General features: G+C 38.1%; 10 protein-coding genes across 10 annotated transcripts; 4 read left to right on the top strand and 6 right to left on the bottom strand.

Annotated features, from left to right (window-relative positions):
• Window positions 1–10: 10 nt before the first annotated feature.
• Window positions 11–4,245, bottom strand: C9374_010341 (uncharacterized protein; the record flags this gene model as incomplete). Its single annotated transcript, XM_044685875.1, has 3 exons — window positions 11–2,763; window positions 2,814–2,957; window positions 3,009–4,245. 3 exons carry the CDS (start codon window positions 4,243–4,245, stop codon window positions 11–13), a joined length of 4,134 nt encoding a protein of 1,377 aa, XP_044544141.1.
• A 726-nt stretch (window positions 4,246–4,971) lies between these two features.
• C9374_010342 (uncharacterized protein) lies at window positions 4,972–8,488 on the top strand (the record flags this gene model as incomplete). Its single annotated transcript, XM_044685876.1, has 2 exons — window positions 4,972–6,680; window positions 6,760–8,488. The coding sequence occupies 2 exons, from the start codon at window positions 4,972–4,974 to the stop codon at window positions 8,486–8,488; spliced, it is 3,438 nt and encodes a 1,145-aa protein (XP_044544142.1).
• Window positions 8,489–8,779: 291 nt separating this feature from the next.
• On the bottom strand, window positions 8,780–9,163 carry C9374_010343 (uncharacterized protein; the record flags this gene model as incomplete). Its single annotated transcript, XM_044685877.1, has 1 exon — window positions 8,780–9,163. One exon carries the CDS (start codon window positions 9,161–9,163, stop codon window positions 8,780–8,782), a length of 384 nt encoding a protein of 127 aa, XP_044544143.1.
• A 951-nt stretch (window positions 9,164–10,114) lies between these two features.
• On the bottom strand, window positions 10,115–11,185 carry C9374_010344 (uncharacterized protein; the record flags this gene model as incomplete). The annotated part of the gene is made up of 1 exon (XM_044685878.1): window positions 10,115–11,185. The coding sequence occupies one exon, from the start codon at window positions 11,183–11,185 to the stop codon at window positions 10,115–10,117; it is 1,071 nt and encodes a 356-aa protein (XP_044544144.1).
• Window positions 11,186–11,401: 216 nt separating this feature from the next.
• C9374_010345 (uncharacterized protein) lies at window positions 11,402–12,526 on the top strand (the record flags this gene model as incomplete). The annotated part of the gene is made up of 1 exon (XM_044685879.1): window positions 11,402–12,526. One exon carries the CDS (start codon window positions 11,402–11,404, stop codon window positions 12,524–12,526), a length of 1,125 nt encoding a protein of 374 aa, XP_044544145.1.
• A 337-nt stretch (window positions 12,527–12,863) lies between these two features.
• On the bottom strand, window positions 12,864–14,225 carry C9374_010346 (uncharacterized protein; the record flags this gene model as incomplete). Its single annotated transcript, XM_044685880.1, has 1 exon — window positions 12,864–14,225. The coding sequence occupies one exon, from the start codon at window positions 14,223–14,225 to the stop codon at window positions 12,864–12,866; it is 1,362 nt and encodes a 453-aa protein (XP_044544146.1).
• Window positions 14,226–14,382: 157 nt separating this feature from the next.
• On the bottom strand, window positions 14,383–18,717 carry C9374_010347 (uncharacterized protein; the record flags this gene model as incomplete). The annotated part of the gene is made up of 5 exons (XM_044685881.1): window positions 14,383–16,457; window positions 16,522–16,602; window positions 16,682–17,722; window positions 17,797–18,190; window positions 18,274–18,717. The coding sequence occupies 5 exons, from the start codon at window positions 18,715–18,717 to the stop codon at window positions 14,383–14,385; spliced, it is 4,035 nt and encodes a 1,344-aa protein (XP_044544147.1).
• Window positions 18,718–19,040: 323 nt separating this feature from the next.
• C9374_010348 (uncharacterized protein) lies at window positions 19,041–21,576 on the bottom strand (the record flags this gene model as incomplete). The annotated part of the gene is made up of 3 exons (XM_044685882.1): window positions 19,041–21,003; window positions 21,147–21,402; window positions 21,525–21,576. The coding sequence occupies 3 exons, from the start codon at window positions 21,574–21,576 to the stop codon at window positions 19,041–19,043; spliced, it is 2,271 nt and encodes a 756-aa protein (XP_044544148.1).
• Window positions 21,577–23,020: 1,444 nt separating this feature from the next.
• On the top strand, window positions 23,021–24,850 carry C9374_010349 (uncharacterized protein; the record flags this gene model as incomplete). Its single annotated transcript, XM_044685883.1, has 1 exon — window positions 23,021–24,850. One exon carries the CDS (start codon window positions 23,021–23,023, stop codon window positions 24,848–24,850), a length of 1,830 nt encoding a protein of 609 aa, XP_044544149.1.
• Window positions 24,851–25,473: 623 nt separating this feature from the next.
• On the top strand, window positions 25,474–27,225 carry C9374_010350 (uncharacterized protein; the record flags this gene model as incomplete). The annotated part of the gene is made up of 1 exon (XM_044685885.1): window positions 25,474–27,225. One exon carries the CDS (start codon window positions 25,474–25,476, stop codon window positions 27,223–27,225), a length of 1,752 nt encoding a protein of 583 aa, XP_044544150.1.
• Window positions 27,226–27,238: the final 13 nt, after the last annotated feature.

A 27,238-nucleotide genomic window follows, 5' to 3' on the forward strand; every position in this document is an offset into this window, starting at 1 on the left:
GCATCAATGTTTAGCAAGTCATATTGCCAGGTACGTTTTGTGTATAGGCAACAAATTGAGCTGGTTGTTGGGCGTCATCTAAATTGTACACACTTATTGCTCTATCAAATGCAAACATATCGTTTTGCATAGCTTGTGCGTATGGAGGAGGCAAAATTTCTCGTGGTTGAGAAACAGCTGATGGCTTCATAATTTTGGCGTCTTGAAGCTCAATGTCCTTAATGGTTCCATCAAATACTGCACTGGTGTTCGGAACAAGGAATGGGTTAAAGATGACATCATTGATATGATTGTTCACTGCCGTGTTGGACTTTGCTAGAGTGCTCTCTTTAGACGTTGGAGTCAAGCATGATCCAAGCACCAAATAGCATACGTGTATTAAGGCCAGCAACAAGAAAATGAATCCAATTGGTGCAACAATACCAAATATTCTCGACAGGTCCAAATACTTTGGAACAAAGGCTACCTTAGACCCCTTACAATACATTCTAGCACTTGCAACCGCTGCTTGTCCTCCACTGATTTGTGAATACGATACAGGTGTCGTTGGACTCAGGTCATTTTCAGTGAAACGATACACGTAATCCACAGTGGCCGAGTTGATACATTTCAAACTTCCTCCAACTTGAATAAAAGGAAAGTTTTGCGTTTTGAAGTACGGCGTGCTTTGCACTTCACAACATGCACTAACCGTAGAGGTAATTATGAAATTGGGAGATGTTTTTGTTCCGGTTGATACCAAAGTTAATTCACTCACATCATAGATTAAAATTCCAAAAACAATACCAAATCCAAATAAAATCGTAACTCCAAGTAAAAACCAAACCAATGAAGCACAACATAGGGCAGACTTTCTCTTGTTGATCCGGCTGTGGCAACAACAAAAGAAAGGAGAACAGCAACCAAGGGTGCACAAAATGGGCCAAGCAATGAATTTGGCAGGAATGCATCCAGCCCAACGAGCATTGTCTTCCAAGTCAATCAAGATACCTCTAAAAGTTTGAACGGCGAAAATAAGCAAGGCAATTAAAATGTACAATAGCACAAACGCAAGATTGCAACCAGAACTAATATATGTTCCTATATAGAATTCGTCCATTAAATAGTTTGGTAGTGACTTGTAGGCTTCCACTGACCCTTGAATGGTAAGCTCAGTAAAAGAGCCGTCAGGGATTTCTATCGTGTAAGAAACTAAAGGTTTCGATGGTGAGATGATCGTTTCGAAATAAAACTTGAGAAGAGTTTTGGTCGATTGACCTAAGCTTATCATCTCTAATCTCTTCATCTGATATTTAGTCTCTGTTTCAGTTAGTAAATTTCGCTCTTTCATCACTGGTATTTGAGTTTCGGAGAAGGCATTAATATCAGTGGTGACAAACTCAATTAAGCATGTTTTCCCATAATTGCTTCTTGTGTACACTGTCGAAGTATTGACGTTAATGGTTGTTTTTGGGTAAATGGTAAGAGTAGAATCCGGTGACAAGATCTTGTCAGATGTTTCTGTCTCTTGTTCGTTGGCCACCATGGTGAAGAAAGCAAATGCAGTAGAGCTTTGTGTCGTACAATCAACACTGGCATATGAGTTTGAAGAAATTGGATGAATCAGAATGTTCAAGCTCTTGTCATCAAGGTTGGTATAGGTAGCAGTTGTGTAAATGATCGATGAATCAACGGTGGAAACAATCACTTTTTCGTTGTCATACTTCAAAAAGAAACTGTATGTTTGGGTTGCACCTCCAACCTTCATTTTTGGTGTTTTCAAATGATAGCTTTGTTGTGTAGGTTTAAACCCAACACTAAAATAAATTTCATAGTCCCCGTTGGTTAAATAGAGCTCGTTGCTCTTAAACGTTAAGGTGTACGTCATCTTATTTTGGTATACAGGTAAAACCATCCTGAACTCAAAATCTGAAACAAGTGCTGTCAAGTATCCCATCTGAACTTTTTCTACTTGGTTCGTGGAAGGAGTGAAAGTTTCGGACCTTGTTTGTACAGTTAGCGAGACACTAGAGTCTACCGAGGTGTAAGATGGATCAAGGACAAGCTTAAACATCCAATCACCACTCAGTCCTGAGAGAGGAACGTAACTGTTAATATAGAGCGAATCCGCATTAGCGTTTGGTAGACAAGCATATTGAGCTGAAAATGATGAAACAAGAACTGATCTCTTGTTGACTCCAGAATCTTGAATTCCCAATATGGAAATCATTGGAGGTGCCTTACTTATTCCGCTCTTGCTTTGAACTGCAACAAGTTTCTGCACTGTAAAGCTTATGGTCATGGTTTTCGTGGTTGTTTGTGGGAGGTTGAATGATACAGCAACAGGATATATTCCTGAAGGAGATTGAGGGAATGTTTGGGAAACCACACCTGTAAAAGAGGAGGTTATGGCAGGGGGATTGGAATACTTTTGAGGCACTTTAATTGCCAAACTTGCCCGTTCTACCTTTTTTTGATTTGCAACCACTATCAGAGTGCTTCCCGACTCAATAAAGACGGAAGACACAAGAAACTGGAAGGGTGATTGTGCAGTTTGCCGAAGAGCCCTGTTCTCCTTTAGGATCAATGGAGCTGAACTATTGTAAACAAGAAACAATGAGTACGGCGAAATAAGTGTGGAATAGTAGTTAACTTGTGTGTTGATTTGAATGTCTTGAGGAGTATACTCTCGACCAAGAGTTGGTATCACAAAAGCAGATAAATCTCCCAAACTTGAACTGTTGACCATAAATGATGACGAAAGGTTGTTCAAAACTGAAATTTCTAATTTTCATGTTACTTGCAAATCTTTTCAATGTTAGTGACAAACGTACCTTTTTTAAACAGAGTGGCATTCATTGGCGCCTTAATCACCGAGGTTGAAAAAAATTGAATGGTAACATTGGTCTTGGCTGATTTGTTCAAACAGTTCAAGTAGTTTGAAGGAATGATTAATCTAAGAGAGTTTTCAAGAAAGTCTGAATAATGTGAAAGGTTCTTGATTTTTTCGTATTCATAGGATTACTTACCACTAGTGGAAATGTTAATGAGGGATTGAGTACGAATGGACGAGGTAATTCCAACACTTCCGTTAAAGGCTTGCTGAAACTGAAAGATCGCGTGTATGAAACATGATGAGTTGGAGCTGGGAGTAAATATCAATGATATTGTATCCCCGCTTTTGAGAGCAAACGCTTGAGTGGCTGAAAAGTTTGAATATGTAAAAGATGTTGAATTTTGAGGAGTGGGTTGTGTTGGCGGAGAATTGGAGCTGTTGTTTTTCGCTGAAGGTAGTATAGAGGTCGTGTTAATGAACAGCGTTGTTTGCTGGATGTTATTAGTTGTCTCCTTTTCGAAATAATTGCCATTGCCAGAAATCGTAATATTCATGATTGAGGTCATGCTGGCGTTCAAGAGAGAAACATTAAGGGAGCTGGATATGTCAAAAGAGACTGTCTCATTCTGGGCAATGTTCAAATTCTTAATTAAATACTGAGCAGATGAAGCACTTTTAGCTTGCAACGTGGTTGTAATGGAGTACAAGTACGTTAAATTCTTGCTTTCTACAAGTTTTCTGAAATTCGTGAAGGTCAGGTTGAATAAACTTAGCAATGGCTGTGACAAACGAATTTCAAGAATAACATCAGAAGCTTTGTCAGTACCAGAATTAGTGATGGTTAGAGTTGTCAAATTGGCAACAGTTGTGTTTAACCCGGCTGTTATATTCGCTTTCGCAACTGGCAAAAGCTTGAGATCAATTACCGACACACTGCTGCTAACGTAACAAAAATAGAGAGACATGGATTCAATAGCAAGCTTCTCAGAGGTAGGCCTCTGTATAGCCATGATATTGTTATAGTTTTTGAGTAGCATGTAGGATGATGATGAAATGTCACTGCCTGTTGCCTTCATTACTCCCAAATTGCATCCATCTTGCTGTTTGCAATATGTTTGAGGCTTCAAACCAGTGAGATTCATCACATATTGGTTGTTCACTCGCACTACGTAGTTCGAAACATTGTATTTCCCACATGATATGAATCTATAATTCATTGAAATACCAACAAGGTCTGGAGAAAGAAGCACTTTTCTCGTTGAGGCTTGTTGATAGCTGAACGAACCACTAAGCTCATTATCACTGAATTGAAAAGCCCAACCGCTGCAAACCAGTCTTGAAAAATCCTCTGCAAAGAAAACCTCAATATTTTCGCATGTGGGTGGTATTCCGGCCGCACTAATCGCCCACAAGTCTTTCCTATTCATCATTCCCAACCATGATAATAATAGTAGTGCTACAACTATTGTACATGAATACAAGAAACGCGTTTCTTGACTAATTCCGTTGGTCAAGGAGGCGTTCTTGGTTCTTTTCTGCTGAAAAGTTATAATCGGCATGATTCAAGAAAATGTATGCATTACCCTGATGATGATTGTATGTTTGTGTGGTGTATGTTTGTTTTTGATTACTTGTTCTTTTTCTCAATTCATGGAACATCATCCCCTCAAAAGCGCGCTTTCACACGATCAAGCCTGTACTTGTTGTGCGTAGAGGAGAAAAGGCTTTGCTTCTCTTTGAGGTTCCAAATTGAGGGAGTCTTCAGTTCGGGAGTGATGGGGAGAGATGTTCCTTTTTGTTTTGTTGTAGTCGTTGTTATTTTTCAAAGCCCCTACAAAACACACTTTGACTTGGAAATCAAACGGAAACCTTCACCTTGTTGTAATAAGGAAGTTCAGAACATGTAGAGAGAGTGATTGTTTTGAGCGGACGCAAGTAAGGATGATGATCACCCTCTTCAAGAAAGAAGATTCACTTTCAGCTCTGTGATCATGAACTTTTCAAGTTTGTATCATCCATCAAAAAAAGCAATCAGAGATCACACTGTGGAAGCAACAATTCTTCTGTGATTTTCAAGAGAGATCAGCAGTTTCCTTTTCATTCCTTTTCATCATCATCCTTGTATCATAGTCATCATCAAAAAACTCATCATCATCATGGCCTCCTCTTCTTTCATCATTAACAACGATGATGAATATTACATTCGGGTCTTGGAGAATAATTCATCCATTCCTCTCCAACGAACACAATTTCAATCTGGAACCGAATTATTTCAGAAAAAGCAATATGATAGAGCCATTGATCTTTTGAGTCAATGTTTGAATCAATTTCAAACGGAACGAATATTGTTGGAAGACTTGGATGGCCACAATTCTTCATTCATTCAATTGTCATCATCCAATTGGAAACAGATAGCAGCTTTGGTGGATAAGTCTTCTTTGGAATTAGTTGCAAAAGTACTCATTACAAGAGGATTGTGCTTTTATAATTCTACACTTTCATCTTCTCTTTCGGAATCGGATCGGGAGCTCAAATTTCAAAAAGCAATTCATGACTTTAACAACGTTTGCCAACATTTTAAACTCTACAAAAAGTTATATTTTGCAGAGAATGAATACGAGTACTTGCTTTACAAGGATTGGGAGGCACTGAATTTGTTCTTGTCAAGTATGAAGGCGCATTTTCTTGAAGCAAGATGTCTGCAACAAATGAAAGAACGGTCACCTTTGCGATTATCGAACGGAGGAGATGATGAGCTGTCCTCATCACCCACGTTGGAGACGGCAATTACATGTTTCAGCGAAGCAATTTCAATGGCCAAAGATTTAAAACAACACTTGGATATTGTTGCAAATGTGAACAATTGCACAGCAACTTTGGAACAATTGCCACAATATTTTCTGAATAGAGGATTGTGTTACAATGACATTGCTTCGTATGAATTGGCCATATCAGATTTCACAACATTGATCAGTATGACCGAAAAAGAAAGTTCATCATCGTCATTGACTCAAGCCAAAAAGCAATCACAATTACTCATTGCCTACCACAATAGAGGTATTGCACATGCATCGGAGAGACATTATAATGAAGCCATCGAAGATTTTACCATAGCCATTTCATGTTTCAATTCATTTACAGAAAATAGCAGTGAAAAGAAACAGAACTTGGAGAATTACGTTCAAACTCTTAATCAAAGAGCTAGAATTTTGCAAAAATACATTGCAGACCACATTTTCGAATGCAAAAGCAGCAAAGATGAAAAACTTACATCCAAAATTGTCAAGTACAAGAAAATGGCATGTGACGACTATGACCTGGTGATCAAGCTGAATCCAAGCAACACCTATCCCTATCGATTTAATGCCTCTCAACTTTTAATACTGGTTGCAAATAGTATGGACCATTTTCGTCCCAAACAAGAAATTGAGGAAAGCTATCTTAAAGCTATACCACATCTGAAAGATTGTATATCCCAAAAACCATCATTCTTTAAATTATACTTGGATTTGGCAAGATGTCTCCAAAAAACGAATCAGAATAAGAACTCGGAAGAGTTAGTGAACTTGTACGACAAATCCATTCAATTGATGGAAACAGAAATTGAAGGAAAATGGATTTCAAAGACTCAAAAGGCCAATATTTATTTTGAGCGAGGAGTGTTAAATAACAAACTACCAGACAAAGCTGATCAATCAATTTCAGATTTTACAAAGGCCATATCCTTTAACTCCGAATTCACAGATGCATACTTTAACAGAGCTTTAATTTATTATTTAAAGAAAAAGAAGTTTGACCTATCAATGCAAGATTTGAGAAAGGTAGTTGAAATTAATCCTAATGACATTGAAGCTCATTTAGAAATGTAAGTTACCGATTTTTCCTTGTTGTTAAATTATTATATTCAATGACCTAATTATTATGTATTTGTTTGTGCCACACAGTGTTATGATTAGCGTAGAGTTGAGAAAGTTCGAAGATGCCAAGAAGGTATTGCAAACGATACTGGAGCTAGATCCAGACAATGCTATTGCACTTAATTATATGGAACATCTTAGAAATCATACAGAGAGTGAAATTTCTAGTAGGTCCCATGTCATGCGTGAAGAGCATGCATTCGACGAAGACATGGAAGCCCAAAAGAAAAAGAAAGGTACATCTGACAAGTCCTTGAAAAATCTCTTCAAGAGAAAAGACTCCAAGTCACGGGAAGAAAAGGATCCAAGCGAGGAACACGAACAATCTTCCAACGGAAAGAAATTATTTTTCGATCCTAATTTTCCACCAGGAACAAAATCTTTACTTGGAACAGGAAATTTGGCCGAATTTCAATTACCAGCACACATTAAGAATTTGGAAACGGGAATTGTATGGCTTCGGCCTCATGAAATTGCAGGTGTGACAAAACCTTCTCTTTTTGTTGACGGTCATGATTTTGGAGATGTCATGCAAGGAGCTCTTGGAAATTGTTGGATCATGAGTGGTTTTTCCATTGTTGCCAATTATCCTCATCTCATGAAGAAAATTATTTTAGAGTCAAAATGTGATCCATCCATTGGAAAGTACACATTCTGCTTTTTCAAAGAAGGAGAATCTAAACAAGTTGTTATTGATGATTTAATACCTTGTGATGCCCTTTCGAGAAGTTATCTATTTTCATGTTCCAGAGATTCCAATGAATTATGGGTTCCCCTGTTAGAAAAGGCCTATGCTTCTCTCTATGGAAATTATTATGCATTAATGGGTGGTCATTTGAAAGATTCGCTTGTGGACCTCACTGGTGGTATTCCTTTCACTTGTAAAGTGAGTTCACAAAATATCGAAGAGATTTGGAATTTAGTGTGTTCTCTTCCTAAACAAAATACTGACCTCACACGTTGCAAATCTATCAAATTAATGGGAGCTCGATCGGAAACATCTGCCTCCGACTTTACTGGTATTATTAATTTTCATGCTTATGCAATTATTGAAGCTATTGAATTGCCATCTCATCTCACCAATGGAAAAAGAGTGCGTTTAATCAAAATGAAAAATCCATGGGCAAACTCTACAGAATGGCGTGGCGATTGGTCTGATAGCAGTTCATTGTGGACTCCAGAGCTCAGAAAATTTGTTGGAAATCAATTTAATACTCAAGATGGAATCTTTTTCATGTCACTTGAGTATTTCGCCGTACAATGGAATTTAATTGAAGGTGTTGAAGTTTTCAATCCTTCTAATTGGAGTCAATACATTACGAGAGGATTTTTTGACGCTAATATTCGATCAGATAATGATTGGACTGCTGATTTGCTCGAGGAGACACAATTCTTGATAGAAAATCCAACAGATAATAATCGTATTATCATATCGTTAGCTCAATTTGATACAAGATATGACTATGATAAGAAGAATACAGATTCATGCATTGCCATTCATTTATTACAGTATGACAAACCATTTGCTGGAAGAAATAGTTCAAGAATTAACAAGATTCAGAAAAAGTCCATTCTCGTTCAAAATGAATACATGGAAGATCGAGAAGTGGTGATCGATAAGGTCCTACCCGCTGGAACCTATGTTGCCATTCCGCACGAATATTTCACCACTAATTGTGCAGATGCTGAATGTGGATCGTACACTCTCAGGATTGTTTCTGAAAAGAAAGTCAATATCTTTGAGTTAAAACCTTAATTTATAAACATTTGTTCTAAAGTGAGAACATGGAATCAATGGTGATGATTGTGTGAACTATTGTGATTTTCGAAAAAGTGCGAATAAAAAATCGACGATTTTTTAGCGATTTTTTTCGAGATCGAAATGAGCGACGTTGATGCGTTGTCGTTTTGACTTGATGTTGATTAACATCGAAATCCTTCAAAATCGATTTCGATCAAACTCGAAATTTATTAAGTTTTTGTCTCATCATGCCAGATTTCTTTGCAATGATGAACAAACGATTTGATTAACTTGGGTGTAACTTGATCAAACACCTGCTCCATTCATAAGGAAAAAGAAGTTCATAGTATAATGAATGGCCAAGGTATTAGTGTGTTTTGGCAAAGCCCATACTCTCCTGACTTCAATCCCATTGAATTGCTTTTGTGGAGGCCTTCCGAGAGCTTTTTCTTTTTGTATTTCATTGCAATATTTGTAAATCGTCGAAGGTGCGAAAGGTAAAATTTGTTGCAAGACCTTTGGTTTATCTCCATACTTTCCACACACCAATTTAATGAACTCAATTTGTTCTGGGGCTAATTTTTGACCTTGGATATATGGTCTTAGTTTTTGAGATATTTGGACACCTGTCTTTTGTTTAAAAACTCGTCTTTCATCGTTTGTGAATCGATGTTGAGTTGCTTTTACCATGTGGAAATCGATTTTTTCGAGCAAAAATTGATAAGAAATTGTTGAGAAAATCAATTCTGCTCGATTATGTTGAATTGTTTAATGTTCTCATATCGAAAATGTTGAATTGAACGACATTGATTTGTTTCGGAATGACAATGCGAAAAAGCGTACAAGAAAAGGTGATACAGACAAAAGCGTCTCTCCTGTATTCAAAAAAGCTCTTGCTTCTATTCAAGAAAAATCATTGGTCATTAAGAAAGAATTGGACGAGTCAAAGACCAAGGAAACACCTTCAATGGCTCCTGAACTTGATATATGTGGCATGGATTTGCATGATATGTTTGATCTTGATCCAAGACCTGAGTCATAGAAGAAGATATTGCTAAACAAGAGGAACAGTATGTAAAACCTTTGACCAAATTAGTGAATGAAGTTGCAAGATTGATTGAGGTAAAGAAAGAGAAGATTAGACAAAAAGAGGAAGAGGAGAAAAATCAAATAGAAGCAAATTATCAGAGTTTATTTGATTAAAGGTTCTTCATGATCGATTTTTTCAACTGAAGGATTTCGATGTTAATCAACATCAAGTCAAAACGACAACGCATCAACGTCGCTCATTTCGATCTCGAAAAAAATCGCTAAAAAATCGTCGATTTTTTATTCGCACTTTTTCGAAAATCACAATATCTCGTCAACATCAAGCAAAATCGTTTTCGGGAAGAAACGTCCAAAAAATGAGGGTTGACCGAATTTGAGCAAGTCGTTTTCGATTTTACTCGATTTTTTTTCGCACTTTTTGGAAATTCACCCACTATTGTGATTTTCGAAAAAGTGCGAATAAAAAATCGACGATTTTTTCGCGATTTTTTTCGAGATCGAAATGAGCGACATTGATGCGTTGTCGTTTTGACTTGATGTTGATTAACATCGAAATCCTTCAAAATCGATTTCAATCAAACTCGAAATTTATTAAGTTTTTGTCTCATCATGCCAGATTTCTTTGCAATGATGAACAAACGACTTGATTAACTTGGGTGTAACTTGATCAAACACCTGCTCCATTATCTCTTCGAGAGAGTCAACCGAATGTTCATAGTTTTTCAACTGTGTTTTCATCCATCCGAAAAGCAATTCAATGGGATTGAAGTCAGGAGAGTATGGGCTTTGCCAAAACACACTAATACCTTGGCCATTCATTATACTATGAACTTCTTTTTCCTTATGAATGGATGCGTTGTCAAGGACTAAAATACAATCTTTTGGGATCAATTTGCTCAATGTTGTCAGAAATATATTAAATCGATCAGCATCAATTGCTTTGTTAGTTGTATCGACAAGTTCCCAGTAAACCAAACCTCCTCTCTCGTTAATGCATGCCAATAATGAAAAACGTTTTCCACTCACTCTGTGCGCACTGTTTTGACAAGTGTTGCCAATTTTGATGTGAGCCCTTGTTCTAATCAAATGGTCATAACAGAAATGCGATTCGTCAATAAAAAACATGATTCTTGTTTTGTAGGTTCGAATAGTTCGCCTGTACACAGTTCTTTGAGATTGTACTCTTGGGCTTTTTCGATATACTGATACTTTTTCACATTTCTTATATGTCCTGAACAAATATTTTGTCGTTATTTTGGAGAGCTGAGATACGGAAATTGAAACATCAAGATAATCTTTAACTATTTGACGTACTTCTGCATAATTAACAGTATTATATTCACTGAATATGATATCAATAAATCTTAACACAGAGAGGTGGGTTGATTTACCTGAATGTGGAGGCCTTCCGAGAGCTTTTTCTTTTTGTATTTCATTGCAATATTTGTAAATCGTCGAAGGTGCGAAAGGTAAAATTTGTTGCAAGACCTTTGGTTTATCTCCATACTTTCCACACACCAATTTAATGAACTCAATTTGTTCTGGGGCTAATTTTTGACCTTGGATATATGGTCTTAGTTTTTGAGATATTTGAACACCTGTCTTTTGTTTGAAAACTCGTCTTTCATCGTTTGTGAATCGATGTTGAGTTGCTTTTACCATGTGGAAATCGATTTTTTCGAGCAAAAATTGATAAGAAATTGTTGAGAAAATCAATTCTGCTCGATTATGTTGAATTGTTTAATGTTCTCATATCGAAAATGTTGAATTGAACGACATTGATTTGTTTCGGAATAAAAAAACTCAACGGCGTCTTGTTTTTTGTGCGATTGTGTCAACGTCAAAAAACAATAACAACGGTTTTCTCACTGAAAAAAAATGGGCAAAGACAAAACAAAGTGGAACACGTTTGATCGTTTTTGCGAAATACTCGCAACCACATTACCTATTTGTTCAAATGAGCTCTATTCTCATGGAATGACAAATTCAAAAGCAGCAAGCAAAGTTTTCAAGAAGCTCCAATTAGAAACAAAAAAAAATACAAATTTCACATTTCCTACTGCTAAAGGTTCAAGAAAATACAAAGATGGTTTACCAGCAACATGCAACGCCCCAAAAGATGACAAACGTGTGAAAGATTTTTTTGATACTTTCATTCAAGAAAACAAGAAATGGATTGTTAACGAGATTGAAAAAGAGATTTCTGCTCACTCCAACAAAAAACAATCATTGGCTTCACAAATTCAAGGTGACAGTAGTGACAGCGAATCAGAACATTCAGATCGGGATGATGAGAAAGATGATTTGGATTGGATTGATGATAATGGCAACGATTTGCAGGAAGTTATGTATAAACAAGCGCAAGATAAATTGAGAGACAATGCGAAAAAGCGTACAAGAAAAGGTGATACAGACAAAAGCGTCTCTCCTGTATTCAAAAAAGCTCTTGCTTCTATTCAAGAAAAATCATTGGTCATTAAGAAAGAATTGGACGAGTCAAAGACCAAGGAAACACCTTCAATGGCTCCTGAGCTTGATATATGTGGCATGGATTTGCATGATATGTTTGATCTTGATCCAAAACCTGAGTCAACACCACAAGTTACTACGTTCAAATCACCTGTTTTAGAATTCCAGATTTTCAAATTGGATCAGTTAAAGAAGCAAATTTTTATTAACGCTAAACAAGACTGTGATACTAATGATAAGGATATGCAAAATTCGACAAAGTTTTTAAAAACTATGAAAGACATGGAAGAAAATAATTCAAAAGTTATTGCAGATCAATTATTGAAAATTCAGAAAGAAAAGGAGGAGTTACTTGAGAGATTTAAAAAACAAGAAGAAGATATTGCAAAACAAGAGGAACAGTATGTAAAACCTTTGACCAAATTGGTGAATGAAGTTGCAAAATTGATTGAGGTAAAGAAAGAGAAGATTAGACAAAAAGAGGAAGAGGAGAAAAATCAAATAGAAGCAAATTATCAGAGTTTATTTGATTAAAGGTTCTTCATGATCGATTTTTTCAACTCTGACGATCAAGAAAATCGATTCAGGTCGATCATAATTGATTTTTTCGATTTTGGACGAAAATCATCGACGTTGAGAAATGAATCGTGTTGAGGAAATCGATTCAGGTCGATCATAATCGATTTTTTCGATTTTGCACGAATAGCATCAACATCGAATCTCGTCAACATCAAGCAAAATCGTTTTCGGGAAGAAACGTCCAAAAAATGAGGGTTGACCGAATTTGAGCAAGTCGTTTTCGATTTTACTCGATTTTTTTTCGCACTTTTTGGAAAATCACAATAACTCTAAAATCTTCTTAGTTGATCGACTAGTTGAGTTGAAGTTGTCTGGGTGAAGTAAATGTTGTGGTTCTCTTGAGTGTCTTGTCTCGACCTGAATCACCAAAAGTGTCTCTTGTCAATTCTTCCTTCGAGGGTGGTGTTGCTGTGGCCCTATCAGCAGGAGGTTCATGAGGAGGTTGATGGTGTTGGTGTTGTGCCTGATGAAATGAGAAGGAACCAATTTTCGAGAGAGTGGAAACACCTCGTTTTCGAAGCAATAATTGTTGTTGAAGATCAGAACCTTCCGTGCTGCCATGATTCGTTTCATTACTACTACTGTCATGATCTGATGTCAAAGAAGAATTGCCACTCGAATGGAGTGTGTTGAACGTTCCTTTTTTGTTCGCACTCAGTTGCATCATTTCAATGGATTTGATGAATTCTTGAACTTCGGTTCCACCTCCAATTTTAGGAGAATATTCTGCACCCATCTCTTCTTCAAAAGTTCTCAATGCAGGATATAATTGTGAAATGGAAAAGAGTCTCTCTTGTTTCATGTGACATAACCATTTCAATACAAATTTGATTAATTCCCTAGTGGTGAAGATGGAATTGGTCATTTGCATGGTCAGCAACATGTTTTGAATTTCCTTTACCACTTGCAAATGTTGAATCAATAATTCCAATAAACTTTGCAAGGATTGGACTGAAAATTTCAATAATCGTTCTAATTGTTGATTCTGAAATAATAATCCAAAACAAACACTTTTTAAAATAACTCTTTTTGCGAGATGCATTTCTGATTTAAATATGGAATGTTCGAGAGACGAGTACGATCCAGTAATTTCATTAAATAATGAAAGAGCATTTTCGAGTGTCATTTTAGTTCCTTCTGGTAATTGAAGAATTAAATTTTTATCAAACGTCGAAGAAGAATCAAGAATCGAATGTGTCACATCTCCCATTAATTGCTTTTTTAACAAACTAATTAAATTAATAATTTTAAATCGATAGGCCATCATGATCAATTCACTCAAATCGTTCAATTCACACTTTACAATTCCACTGTAAAAATATTCAATCAGTGTTGAAAATATTTTAAAAGGCTCTTGAATGGGAACTTGTAATGGATCGGATAGGACATTTCGATTGGATTTTTCATGATCGAACCTATTCGAAGGTGAGTGATGATGTTGTTGGGAAATGGATTCGTGGACATCGAAAAGATTTTTGAAAAATCGATGTTTGTAGAGAATGACTCGATGAGCATAGATGATGTGCGGAGAGGAGGAAGATGATTTGTTTTGAGATCCTTCTAGAGTGAAGACAATATCGGGAAATGAAGAAATGTTGTTGAAAGAGTCGCTAAAGGAAGAATCAAAGCATTTCACAGAGATGACTTCTGACATTTTTTTTGAGTAACGGCAATTTGAGCTCAGATTTCAACTTTGAATGTCCAGCACTTGTCCCTTTCACCCTAATTGAGTGAGGAAGCTGTTATTCTTGTATCACCATGCAACACAGAAAATATTCAAATTGAATGGTTTTAATAATTTCACAAAATTTTCAAACATTTCTCAATTCGACATTATTCGAATTGGCAATCGATCCATTCAGGTCGACCTGTCCTTTCTTTTTCACAACATACACAAGTATACCAATCACCGCACTCACAATTCCCACCACAAGCAACCCTCCAACGACAGAACCAACCACAATTCCAGCCAATGCACCACAACTCAATCCATTGACCAAACATTCCGCAATGGTTGGATCCGAATTGAGAGATCTTTCACAATACTTGCCAGAAAATCCATTCATGCATTGACACGTTTCAGAATTGGTGCAATTTCCATTTCCATTGCATACAGAGGTGGAATTGGAGAGTGTTCCATTGCATGTGAAAATTTGACTTTCGTTGTTATTTCCTCCTCCACAATTGTTTCCAACACATTGTTCACAGTTGAGACCTGTCCATCCAGAAATGCACGAACATGAATTCAATGCAACACAGGATCCATGAGAACTGCATACAGAAGAGTCGTTACTGAGTTTGGAATTGCATTGAGTAATTTGACAAGTGGTACCAAAATATCCGTTTTGGCATTGACAATTGTTTTCGGAAATGCAGGAACCGTGACCTGAACAAACACTCCAAGTAAAAGCACTCACTCCATAGCAATACACATCTTGTACACATTTCGATGAGGATGGATCATAGACTTGTCCTGAACCACACAACGGTTCTAACATTCTCACGAGATGATTCAAATAATCTGAGACATAAATTCTTCGAGTGGTATTTGAGACATGGATATTGGTCGGGTAATTGAAATAGGTTTCGAGAGCGGATGTAGCATCTCCATTGTATCCGTAATAGTAATGACCTGCAATGGTGGAAATGGTTCCAAAAGAATTCACAACTCGAATTCGATGATTGTAAGTGTCACAAATATAGACCTCTCCAGTTTGTTCTAACACAAAAATACCCAAAGGTGTGTTCAACTGAGCATAGATTGCCTGTGAATTGGTTCCATCACTAAATCCTGGCACACCATTTCCAGCAATGGTAATAATGGTTCCGTTTGTGAAAATTTTTCGAATACGATGATTCCAAGAATCTGCAAAATAGACTTCTCCATTACTTGTCACATAGACAGAATTTGGAGAGTTCAACATGGCACTTGTGGCCAGTATTTGATCACCATTGTAACCTGCTACACCCGTTCCAGCAATGGTAGTGACAATTCCAGTGCTTGCTGAAATTTTTCTAATTCTATGATTTCCAGTGTCTGCAACGTAGACATCATTGGTGGCTTCGGAAACAAACACGCTCGAAGATTGGTTGAATAGAGCCAATGTTGCTAGAATTCCGTCTCCATTGTAACCAGCTGTTCCATTTCCAGCAATTGTAAACATATTTCCATTGCCATCAATTTTTCTTATTTTGGAATTACCAGAATCGGCAATAACAAATTCACCATTCTTTCGATTCATCCAAATTCCAATTGGATTCTGCAACAATACCATCGTTGCTTTCGAACCATTATCTGGATACGATCCCATATACCCTTCTCCTCCAGCAACAGTGGTCATTATTCCACTCGTTGCTGTCACTTTTCGAATTCGATTATTTCCAGAATCTGCAATCCATACATCCTCATTCACAGAATTCACAAACAACCCTCTAGGACCATACATTTGAGCCATCGTTGCCTTCAACCCATCTCCACTAAAAAAGCTAACTCCCGCGTCTTTATATCCATTCACATTAATTCGTTCATAATCATAGCCATATCTTGCATTTCCAACCAATGTGTAAATCATTCCATCTGCAGCACTAATTCGACACACCTTGTAGACATAATCTCCATAGACATAGATATCTCCATTATTGGAATCGACTGAAACTCCTTTTGGATACATGAGTAAGGCAGATCGAGCAGGAATTCCATTTCCATGATAACCTTTCAGATAACCACCTCCAGCAATGGTAATAATCGTTCCATTGAGTAAGATTTTTCGAATTCGATGATTGTACGTATCGGCAATGATGACTTCTCCGTTGGGAGTGACAGCCACTCCGGTAGGAATGTTGAGTGTGGCATTTGTAGCTAACATTCCATCTCCATTGTATCGTCCTATATCATTAGTTGATTTTGAAAATCGTTCAGTGTTTGGCGAATTAAGATTTCACAAACTTACCTCCGTCGTAAAAGGATGGACCAGTACCAGCAATGGTAATGACAGTTCCATTGGTGAATACTTTTCTCACTCGATTGTTCACTATAGGTCATCCATTGATGTAAGTAGTTCGTTCATTCATCAAACGATATACGGTTGATCAAAAGCAGTTGAAACTTACATGTATCTGCAATAATTACTTCGCCATTCGCAGTCACAGCCACACCACTTGGTTGTAAAAACACGGCATTTGCAGCTGGGCCTCCATCTCCAGAATAAGGAGCATACTCATTCGATGCATCTGCATCTTTACCAGCAAATGTCACAATAGTTCCATTTGTAAATATTTTTCGAATTCTTCGATTCATCTTGTCAGCAATGTACAAATCTCCATTTGGAGCAAAAGCAAGACTTTGAGGTTCATTCAATGTTGCAGACAGAGCAGGTCCAAAATCTCCAGAGAAACTTAAAATCTGCCATCCTGCTACTCGATTCACAATTCCAGAAGAACTTGAAATCTTTTTGATGTAACTCTGATCAATGAAATACAAATCTCCAGAAATGGGATGAACGGCCATTCCTGGAAGATTAGTACCGAGCTTGGCGCTTGTTGCGAGAATGTAGTCTCCTGGCTGTCCTAACTGAGTAGTCTCATCGGTGGAGTATCCTTGTGAAGATCCAGCAATGGTGGTAATTATTCCAGTAGATTTTTGAATTTTTCGAATCACTGCTGCTCCACTGTCAGCAATATAAACATCGCCAGTTTTGGGATCAACATGTGCACTCGTAGGATGAGGATACACAAAACTGCTGGCAATACTTATGACTGCACTCTGTGCTTGGAGTCCATCGCCGTAATATTGTGGATTGCCGCTGCCTGCTACTGTATAAATGTAATTGGTCGAGAGAACAACTTTTCGAATTCGATACCTTTCAGCAAAGTAAACGTCACCTGTCAATGGTGAAATGGCAATGGCTTTGGGAGAGTCTGTTTCTGTGGAGGATGTGACTGGAACGCCATCTCCAGTGAAGGCACCTGAAAATCCTTGAATTCCACGTCCAGCAAAGGTGGTAATGTTTCCATTTGTTAACACTTTTCGAATACGATTATTTCCATTGTCGACAATGTAAATTTCACCACTCGATGAAATATCCATGTCGTACGGGTAGGCAATATTGGCTTGAGTAGCAGGAATGTTATCGTCGTTGTACCCTTCAAATCCTTTGTGTGAAAAATTTGAAAATTGGAAAATTTGAAACATCAAAGGACTAGAACAGTGAAAATTTCAAACTTACCATTTCCTGCAACAGTAACAATATTTCCATTACTCAACACTTTACGAATTCGATGATTATTCGTATCTGCAATAAATATTTCTCCTGTTGATTTTGAAACTGCAACTCCAAAAGGTGAATTCAGAAACGCTTGAGTGGCCAATCTAAGGTCACCATTGTATCCAGCGGTTGCATTGACACCAGCCACAGTGACTGCCATTCCATTTAACATGATTTTGAGAATTCTATGATTACCTGAATCTGCAATTAACACTTCACCGTTCAAAGTCACTGCCAAACTTTGAGGCCATTTGAGTTGAATTTGAGTGGCCAGCATGTTGTCACCATTGTATCCTCCTTCACCAGATCCTGCAAAGGTTGCTACTGTACCATTGGATGCAAACACTCGTCGAACCTTTTCACAATTCACGATGAATGAAATTCAAATAAAAAGTCATGTTAAAAATTTGAAAATCCAAACGGAAAGAATCCACTTACTCGATGAGCACTTGTATCAGCAATCAATACATCTCCATTGGGTAGGACAGCAACACCTCTTGGATAAGTAAGAGCTGTTCTTGAACCTTTCATTCCATCTCCATTGAAGGCTGCCACATTGATTCCAGCCACAGTTGAAATAGCACCACTAGTAGCATCGACCTTCAAGACACGATTCAAATTTTGGTCGACCACATACATGTCTCCATTCTGTGCGAAGGTCATATCATAAATCTCTGAGGTTAGAGGAGCGTAGGTGGCACTCACACCTTCGGTGTGAAAATTATTATTCAAACCATCCACATGGTAAAAGCCAGCAATGGACGATACAGAGTATTGACCAGAGCCTTGTGTTGAAACATGTGTTGCGCTGAATAGTGCAATGAAAATGGCAAGGCACAATACTAGTAAGAGTGAAAATGTCCCTGAAATGACTTGTTTCATTGTGTAGAGGTTTGTTTTTTTCTCATTCAATCATGGATTGTCATTGATCTGTGCGTGAGGAAATATGACCGGTTTGCAGTTGATTTGAGGTGACAAAGGGAAAGACCTTGCTTCCAAATCAGACGAGTGATTTTGCGCGTTGCATTTAAAAAGGAAAAAGGAGGTTGAAATCTTTAACATTTCGATAACGACTCTTTGATCTCGTGATTCACGGGGTTTTTCATTTGCATCACGGTTAACAATTTTGAACGAGCCCTCTACAGTTAAATAGGTATGTCATCAAAAGAGCGTTTTAATACGGACAAATGCTGCTTGACAAATATTTAACGCCTTGTCTTTTCACCCAATAGTCTCAGCTCTTCCAAGAATTGCTCTCCTGTTAAAATATCTGTAGATCCATAAGTTACATTGAAGGTAGAGCCTGTTTTGATACTCTTTGCATTGAAATGTTGAATTAAATTTTGATATTCCATGTAATTTCCTCCTCCAACAACGAATGTTATGACTTCCGAGAAACCTTCTTGAGACGAGGAGCTAGGAGAGAAGGCTGTAGTTTCATCCATACCTCTTCCTCTTGGGGAAGAAGGGTTATTGATATCTCTGTTGGAACTCTCAACAGATGATTTGGACAATGTCTTAATCACAGACTGAGAGGGAGGTAATTTGGGGTCTATAAATACAAATTCTTCGTGCTCATAAAGTTTCTTTGGCGTATTGCTAACAATTGCATCCACAATACGAGTGAGAGGAAGAGTAGAGCTGTATTCTGATCCCTCGCCATAGTATTCATTAAGGCCTGAAGCAATACTTGAAATTTTTTCACCAAGAATGGAAAACTTTTTGGTAAGGTTTGCAAGTGAGGATTGATGAGTCACGTGCGGTTGTTGTGTCACTCTTCCCATGTTTGTGTGCATTGTAATTTGCTTGAGGAATGATAGTTCTGGGAGAGCAGTTTCAAGGCTACTTGGAGTCTTTTCGTCAAGCTTATTTTCGACTGCATTTCTCCTTTGGAATAATGCAAGGGCATACTTTTCCAGCTCTTGTCGAGTTATAATTTGTGGGGCTTGATTCATTCGCTCCTGTTGAATGATATAGAGGTAGCACACAAGAATGAGTCTTAACTTGTCCTTAATTGTGCCCTTTTCTTGTTCCAAAGATCCTTCTTCCTGGCTTGAGATGTTAAGCAAAGAGTGTAAAATTGGAGTTTCAATTTTGTTTTGTCTTCTAATAATTGCTTCTTCGATTGCAACAAACTCATCAAGTTTTCTCTTATTGACCTCATGCAAAATGGCATATGCAATGTTTGTGTGCATATCCACTTGTTTTCGTTCTTCTGCCAATTTAAACATCTCGTCAATGGTTTCCTTGCTCAATTGAGCGTTTTCTCCGGCATCAGTGTTCATGACATCATCTTCACTGAGATTAAGTCCGTTTTTCTTATTGAATTCGTTAAATCGAGCCTTATGTCTTTCCAAATTACCAGTGACATTTTGTGCAACTTCTTGGAATGGCTTGGACGAATTTTCAATCCAAAATTCGTCATCCAGAGCAATTTCATAAGTTTGTTCGGTGGCTGAAGCAGCTGTCGATTTCTTTTTCAAAGGTACTTTCACCTGATTCGATTTCATTTGAAATAAATCAAAAACCATGGAACGATAAGTCCATTGATGCTGTAAACACACTGTCAAGTCAATTGTTCGATCGGTAATGACCAATAATGGTCTACTTTTCTTCTTTTCAATTGTTGCGACGTTTGATTCAGATTGGGCGTCGTGCAGTGAGGACTGAGCCAAGCTTCGTAAAATCTTTTCAACGGCTTCAGCAATTAACCTGGCTGGTTGGCCCTGTGAAGAAGGGCATACAATAAATGGCATTATAAATCCGCTGGATTTTCCACTAGAATAGGAGAGAACCACCGATGCCACACCATTTGCAATTTGGTCAATGGTTGATTTAATCTCTTCCTCCTTTTTTGTTGGGTCATGCAAATGAATCATACAGTTTTCAAGACCTAACAATGAGAAAAAGTCCTTCTCCAAACATAAAAAGTTAACAAATTGATCCAAAACTTTTTTCAACAAGTTTGTTGTTTCACTCTGCACTAGACGCATTGCCATCTTTTCCAAAATGTCTCTCTTGTAGTTGCTATGACAAAAATTAATGTGACACGATGCATAAAGCTCATTTTCACAATCCTCACAAATAAGATCAATATTTGATTGAGTAGGTTGCACAAAATAAATAGCAGGAGCATCGGGAATGGGTTGTCGTTTTTCTTCAATTGGTCTATTTCGGGTATTGTTGGTAATTAAAAACAAAAAGTATTATTGAATCATTATCATTTGAACATTTTAAAGATGATCAAATTTGTTACATGATTTAATTCGTCATCACACAATTATGACGCCATGACACAAAATATTACTTACAATACCAATGTTACTCCCATGGCTCTTAAATCGCCTACTTTAAACAAGGGAGCGATAATTTCAAAACAGTGCTTGTCCATGACAAGAACCTTCCACTGTTGCACTTTTCTTTCTGTGAGTTGATGTCCGAGCTCATGTCCAGTAACAACATGATCACCCATATGAGAAGAGGATGATGATTTCTTTTTCTTCTTCTTATTGGTCAAATCGGAAAGAGTATCTGTTCCTTCAATATTCAACATGCTCAAAATACTCTCTTTACAATGAGCATTAAATTGAAAAAAATGTAGTAGAAAGCCGTACAAGTCCGTTTAGAAAAATATAAAATCAATCCGATGATCGTCGTGTCGGACACGTCATCATATTTTACAAGCTTACCCTTCTGGCAATCCATCAACGAGATGGAGGACATTTTCTTTGATGAGAGCATTTTTTTCTGTTGTTGCAAGTGCCGTTGCACTTCTTGGCATTCTTCTTTGCTTCGTCCCTTGATAGGAGTCTCAAAATATTAAACATCCTGCAAGCGTAAGAGAAAGTGGAGTGTTAATTCCAACATGTGTTTGATTTATGAACACACTGGATACAGTTTGTTGTGTTTCTACAAAAGATTCAAAATGAATCTTGGTATTTATCCTCTTGAAACATCTTAGTAACCAAAATCGTCCAGACACCAGAGACAAGAATGAAAAGAAAATAGTTATGATTCTCTAATGATTCTTACAAGAGAATATTCTTTGCAAACAAAAAGTCTTCAAACTAAACAGCCTTGTCACATTGGTGGAGCGTTCTTTGCACTGAATAGTCAAAGGGAAACAACGTTCCACCACAACATTCCGACTCAATGCCTCTGAATGGTTTGGAATGGCTCAAGTGCTTCATCACAGTCTTGTTGCATTCCAATTCGAACCATCACGATCGACCAACCAGTTCAAGTACCGAAATGAACAATGCTTCCCGAAAAATTTTTCAAAAAGGGCTAAGGTTAAGTGAGACCTGGGCAACCTCCTCTTCAAGCTCGACATCTAATTACAATGTAAAATTTCTAACCCCAACAGAGAGCATGCCCATTTCAAAATCAAACCAACACTGCTTTTCCTCTCCTCTTCTGTCACTGAGCTTTTCTGAAATTGAGATGCGTTTGTTAGACCTGTACTTTGAAGCAACCTATCCTAGTATTTTGAAAAGCCATTGTGTTTCCTTTCCAACTTGTACAGTAGAGTGCAAGGACAACAAGTCAAATACAGAATTCACGTCGACAACACCTCAATCGCCTTCGCTTTTTGATTTTTCTGATAATCGCAATAACAATGTTCATCAACAGAAACATCTTTTGAGGAAAGAATCACTCCGCAACATCAAAACAAAGAGAATCATTGATGCCTCCACTTTAAACTCTTCCTTTTCGAAGGGTGTCGACACGAATGCTGTTCAAAAGCAGCACAAAACAAGGATTCTTAGAAAAAACAATCTGAAATAAGGCAGTGCATGAACAGACGTAATCCCATTAGGCCTTTGAAATCACAAACGACAACATTGTCTGCAGTGAGGATTCTTGGAGCTCGTTATTAATTCAAATCAAGCTAATCCCCCCAATTCCTAAAACATATGTACTAATCTAAATTGTGTCGTTTGTGGACCGCTAATTTTCAAGGATTCTCACAAAAGGATCACTTAAAAAAATCGCAAGGTTTTCCTGAGAGAGGATTCTCAGATTACCCTAGCAAAATAAAAAGCCCTCTGCACCTTCTTCTGATTCCATCTCTTTGTGCACTCCTTGTTCAAGAAATTGAACAGTCCCAGTTTTTGTGCATTCCCAATCAACACTCACAATCATTGAATAGGATTACTGTTCTCCCACTCTTTCTGTGCATTTCATGAATCCCGAAGTAGACACCGATAATGTCGAAGAACTGTGGAGCGAATTGCTTCGACAGCTCTCGCCATCCACAAGCAATACTATCAATTCGTTGGAAACAGAAAACACTCGTACGCAAAGTCTATCATCATCATTACAACATGACTCGAATCGTCATCAAACGCAGTCATCATCACAGACGACGAAGGTATCAACTGCCTCAAGCCTCACTCCTCGGATGCATCACGGAACAACAACACCAACTGTTGATGATCGTTATCATCATGCACACTTGCAACATGCACAACAAGAGCGCAATCAAGCATGGTTGCACGCGATTCCCACCATCCAACACTCGCAACATCTTCACCAAAATACAAGGGCCTCTTTGAACACCACTGCAGTACAACAACAACGACAGGACAATGATGAATGGTTTGAAAAACTCTCTCGGAGCACATTCAATGTCATTCAGTCCCTCACCAACAAATCATCATCGATAGGAGGTGCCAATGCACCCCCAACGATCAACAACACGAGTGGTAGCACTTCACCATCATCATCAGTACCCTTCTCCTCATCCTCCTTGAATACTGCAAGCTGGAACGGTGCAACCCCAACCGGAAATAATCCTGCTACTACCCTTGGGAGTTCCTCTACCGATGTTGCCCTTAATTCATCTCCTTCGCCAGCTTTTTCTTCATCTCCTTACTCGGCCATTTCGTCCACAACCATAAGCATGAGCACACCTAACATGTCGAGCTTTAGGTCGACCTATCCCATGGCAGCCTCATCATCCGTGCCGTCTGAGAGAAGCACAAGTAGAGATCATTCTGCAATTCAGCAACATCAGCAGTTCCCACTGCGCAATGACTTCTCACTTACCTCAACACTGAACTTGAAATTGCAATTTACAGATGCAGAAATGACTCTGTTAGATGAATATTTTCAACCCTTGTTGCAACAAACAAGGAGAAATTCTGTGAGTACTAGTAACGGCATTTCATCCATGCTCATTGGCCAGAATGATGTTATAACATCAGCATCCACATCTACTTCATGGATACAACAACGGTCAACCTCTCCTCAACATCAACCACATTTATCCAATCAAGATACGACTTTCAGTTCGCTGAGCTCATTGCTGACCTCGCCTTTGCAAAACAAGCATGACAAAAACAATCATGATGCAACGACATTATATCATCATTTCAATGCCCCCTCCAATTCATACAGACTTTCATTTCAACAACCCTCGAATCCCATTATGAAGCAATTAATTTCTCTCAACGACTCTTCAACAAACACAACTACTAACTCTCACTCGATCACTAACTCAAACCTACCTCAAACCCTTAATGATGATACCATTCTGAAAAACTCGTCGCCACACACAGCATCTCCCCAAAACTGTAGCAACGCCTCCTCATCGATTGCAATCACAAATCATGAATCAAGTTCTGCTTTTCCGAGAGGTGTCAGTAGCAAGATTTCCAAACCCGATCGTCAGCAGAAAAAGCTAAGAGCCAGCAAGGTCTCAATGCTCAATCGACAAAGGAAGAGTACGCTTCTCTCACGCACGAGCAGCAATAGTAGTTGCAGTAGTAGCAACAGCTCGAACACAAACCTGGCCTCCTTGAGCTCCTCCTCAACTAGAAACGATGAATGTATCATCAACGCCTTTCCCTCCACTCCATCTCCCAGTAAGAATAACACAGCAATCCCTGCATCCTCTTCGTTTTTTACGGATCGAGAGAGCTGGAGATTTCATACCTATGAGAATGGCAAGCTCAAATCCTCTAACGACTTAATCTTTCGCAATTTCAACCCGTTTAATGAAAAGAAATAAAAAAGCCTAATCCAACCTCAGGGTTCTTTGATTATGCGAATATTCAAACGACATGCCAAACCTTAGATGACTCTAATAAAAGCAACAGCAATGCATCACTTTTTTTTTGAGGATTCTTCCAAAACTGTTCCTTCCACAGAACACCCTAAAAAAATGTTTCAATCTTCCTTTGTTCCATACTTAATTCATTGAGAATCGGAATCTGACTCTGCCAGATCCTCTTTAAAAGATTCGATGAGCCATTTGATCTACCTACCTTATTGTCTGGCTGGATCCAAATTTCGAATCCTTGGACCTAGTATCTCATTGGACTCTTTTTTGCAAGGTCATGATTCCTGTTAGGCTTTTTGAATTCGGAAATCCTGTTTTCGCTCGTAGCCACAACAAAAAAAGATAAAGAGAAGAGATTCACACAATGACACTCGCTCCATCACATGACAACTTCTCTTAAAACCCGAGACGATCAACACTTGGAAGAGAAGCACTCCGGAGTCCTTACTCATCACACACATCACATTCCATACATTGAAAAAAGAGACAGTGTGCTGCTGAGATTGAGACCAACAACATTCCGCAATACCTGACCTACAACAAGAGATTCAAGATCATCATGAAAAAGAACAATGATGAATAATAATAATATTAATCCTCCATACCCTGTTGGTAATAGCAGCGAAATAAGAGGCTCCGTGGATGAATTATTGCAGAAGACTCTACGGCTTTTATCATCGTCCTCATCTTATACAAAACCACCAACCAATCCTCCTTCAACATCTTCTTCATTCAACATCACGTGTAAATCTACGCCCCTAAACAATACTCTCAACATGATGCCGACAAAGGGTTTTCTAGCCAACAATTATGCTTTGGATGAAAGCCTTCTTGCCTTTTTAGAGAGAGAAGGAAAACAAACCTCGTTGTCCAATCCTCATGGCTCTGTAAGCCTTTTTCATGGACGTCCAACAACCACAACAACAACAACGAGTAGCAGCAATACAACACAACCAATATTACAACCTCTTACACAACGAATCATTGCCCAACCACAATCAAAACAGGAGAGTACTTCAGAAGATGATTGGCACCGAAGAATTACTCAACTTGCAATGGCTGTTGCCGATGAAATTGAACAAAACGAAAGAAACTCTAAATTACCCTCATCATCATCATTACTCCTGAATAATATCAGTAACAACCAAAACAGCAACAGCAACAACATATCAAACAAAACGCAGAGCTCTAACAAGTGTTCCTCTTCCTCTTCCATGTTAACTATTCTTCTTAAAGATTCACACAACCATGAGCATGATCCTATCAAGGATTTATTGCTCTCAACATTGATGATGAACAGCGCAACGACCCCTCTCCATCCTGACTTGATGTCATCAGATATGGCACTTCAACAAGAAACAAGAGAAGAATGGTCCTCCATAGGTTCCTCCTCCTCTTCATTGATCAACAAGAATTCTTCATCCACCATGCAAACACTGGATGTTTTTCACACCCAACACCCAGAATTGGAAAGAATCATTGCTGACCAACCATTGACCTTTGAGCAAGCTGCACTTTTGCCTCCTCTGAATTTGAAATTGAGATTCACAGAAGAAGAGATGCAAGGAATTGATCAAATGTTGACCATTCCTTCCTCGAACACGACCATCAGTAATAATAAGAATAGCAAGAAAACGATGGAAGAGTGGGCTGATCAGCAATATCAATCGTTGCTTGAACACAATCAGCAACATGATCATTTCTTCTCTTTGCTCATGGCACAAGAAGGAAAAGACCTCGATCAGGCATGTTTACAACAAAATATACCATCCAATGATAATCAAACATTGCCATTAGTGACTTGTAATAGTCATCACACAACAGAAGAAGACGTTTTTGACGTCTCATTCAACGACATGTCAGAAGTATTATCCTCTGACGAGAATTGTCATGAAGACAATAGCTCAGTATTTCCAGCCATGGAAGAAGTCTTTGAATTTAACACACAAGAGGAAGAAGACGAAAAACATCATTCTGTACCATTATTGCAACATCAAACGTCATCTTCCACTCAAGCCACTCCTCAAAATTGTAACCATAATGCGATGACCTTAAATTTCATCTATGAAGGCACCACTGGTGAAGTGCCAATCACGAACACAAGTATTTGTTCCAGTCGTAATTGTCCATCGATGTCACAGAATAAGGTTAAGAAAAAACGCAAAATGCAGCAACAATATGCTGGCAGAAGAAACTCAACATATTCGACTGATTACTCAAAGGATGGCATGTGGCATTTTCACAATTATCGAGATGGAAAAACCCTGGAACGATCAACCATGCCTGTGTTCTTATATTTCAATCCAGAAGGTAACAAAAAGTAGAAAACAAGTACAT

Source organism: Naegleria lovaniensis, assembly GCF_003324165.1.
Source record: "Naegleria lovaniensis strain ATCC 30569 chromosome Unknown tig042, whole genome shotgun sequence".
Classification (NCBI taxonomy): domain Eukaryota; phylum Heterolobosea; class Eutetramitea; order Acrasida; family Naegleriidae; genus Naegleria; species Naegleria lovaniensis.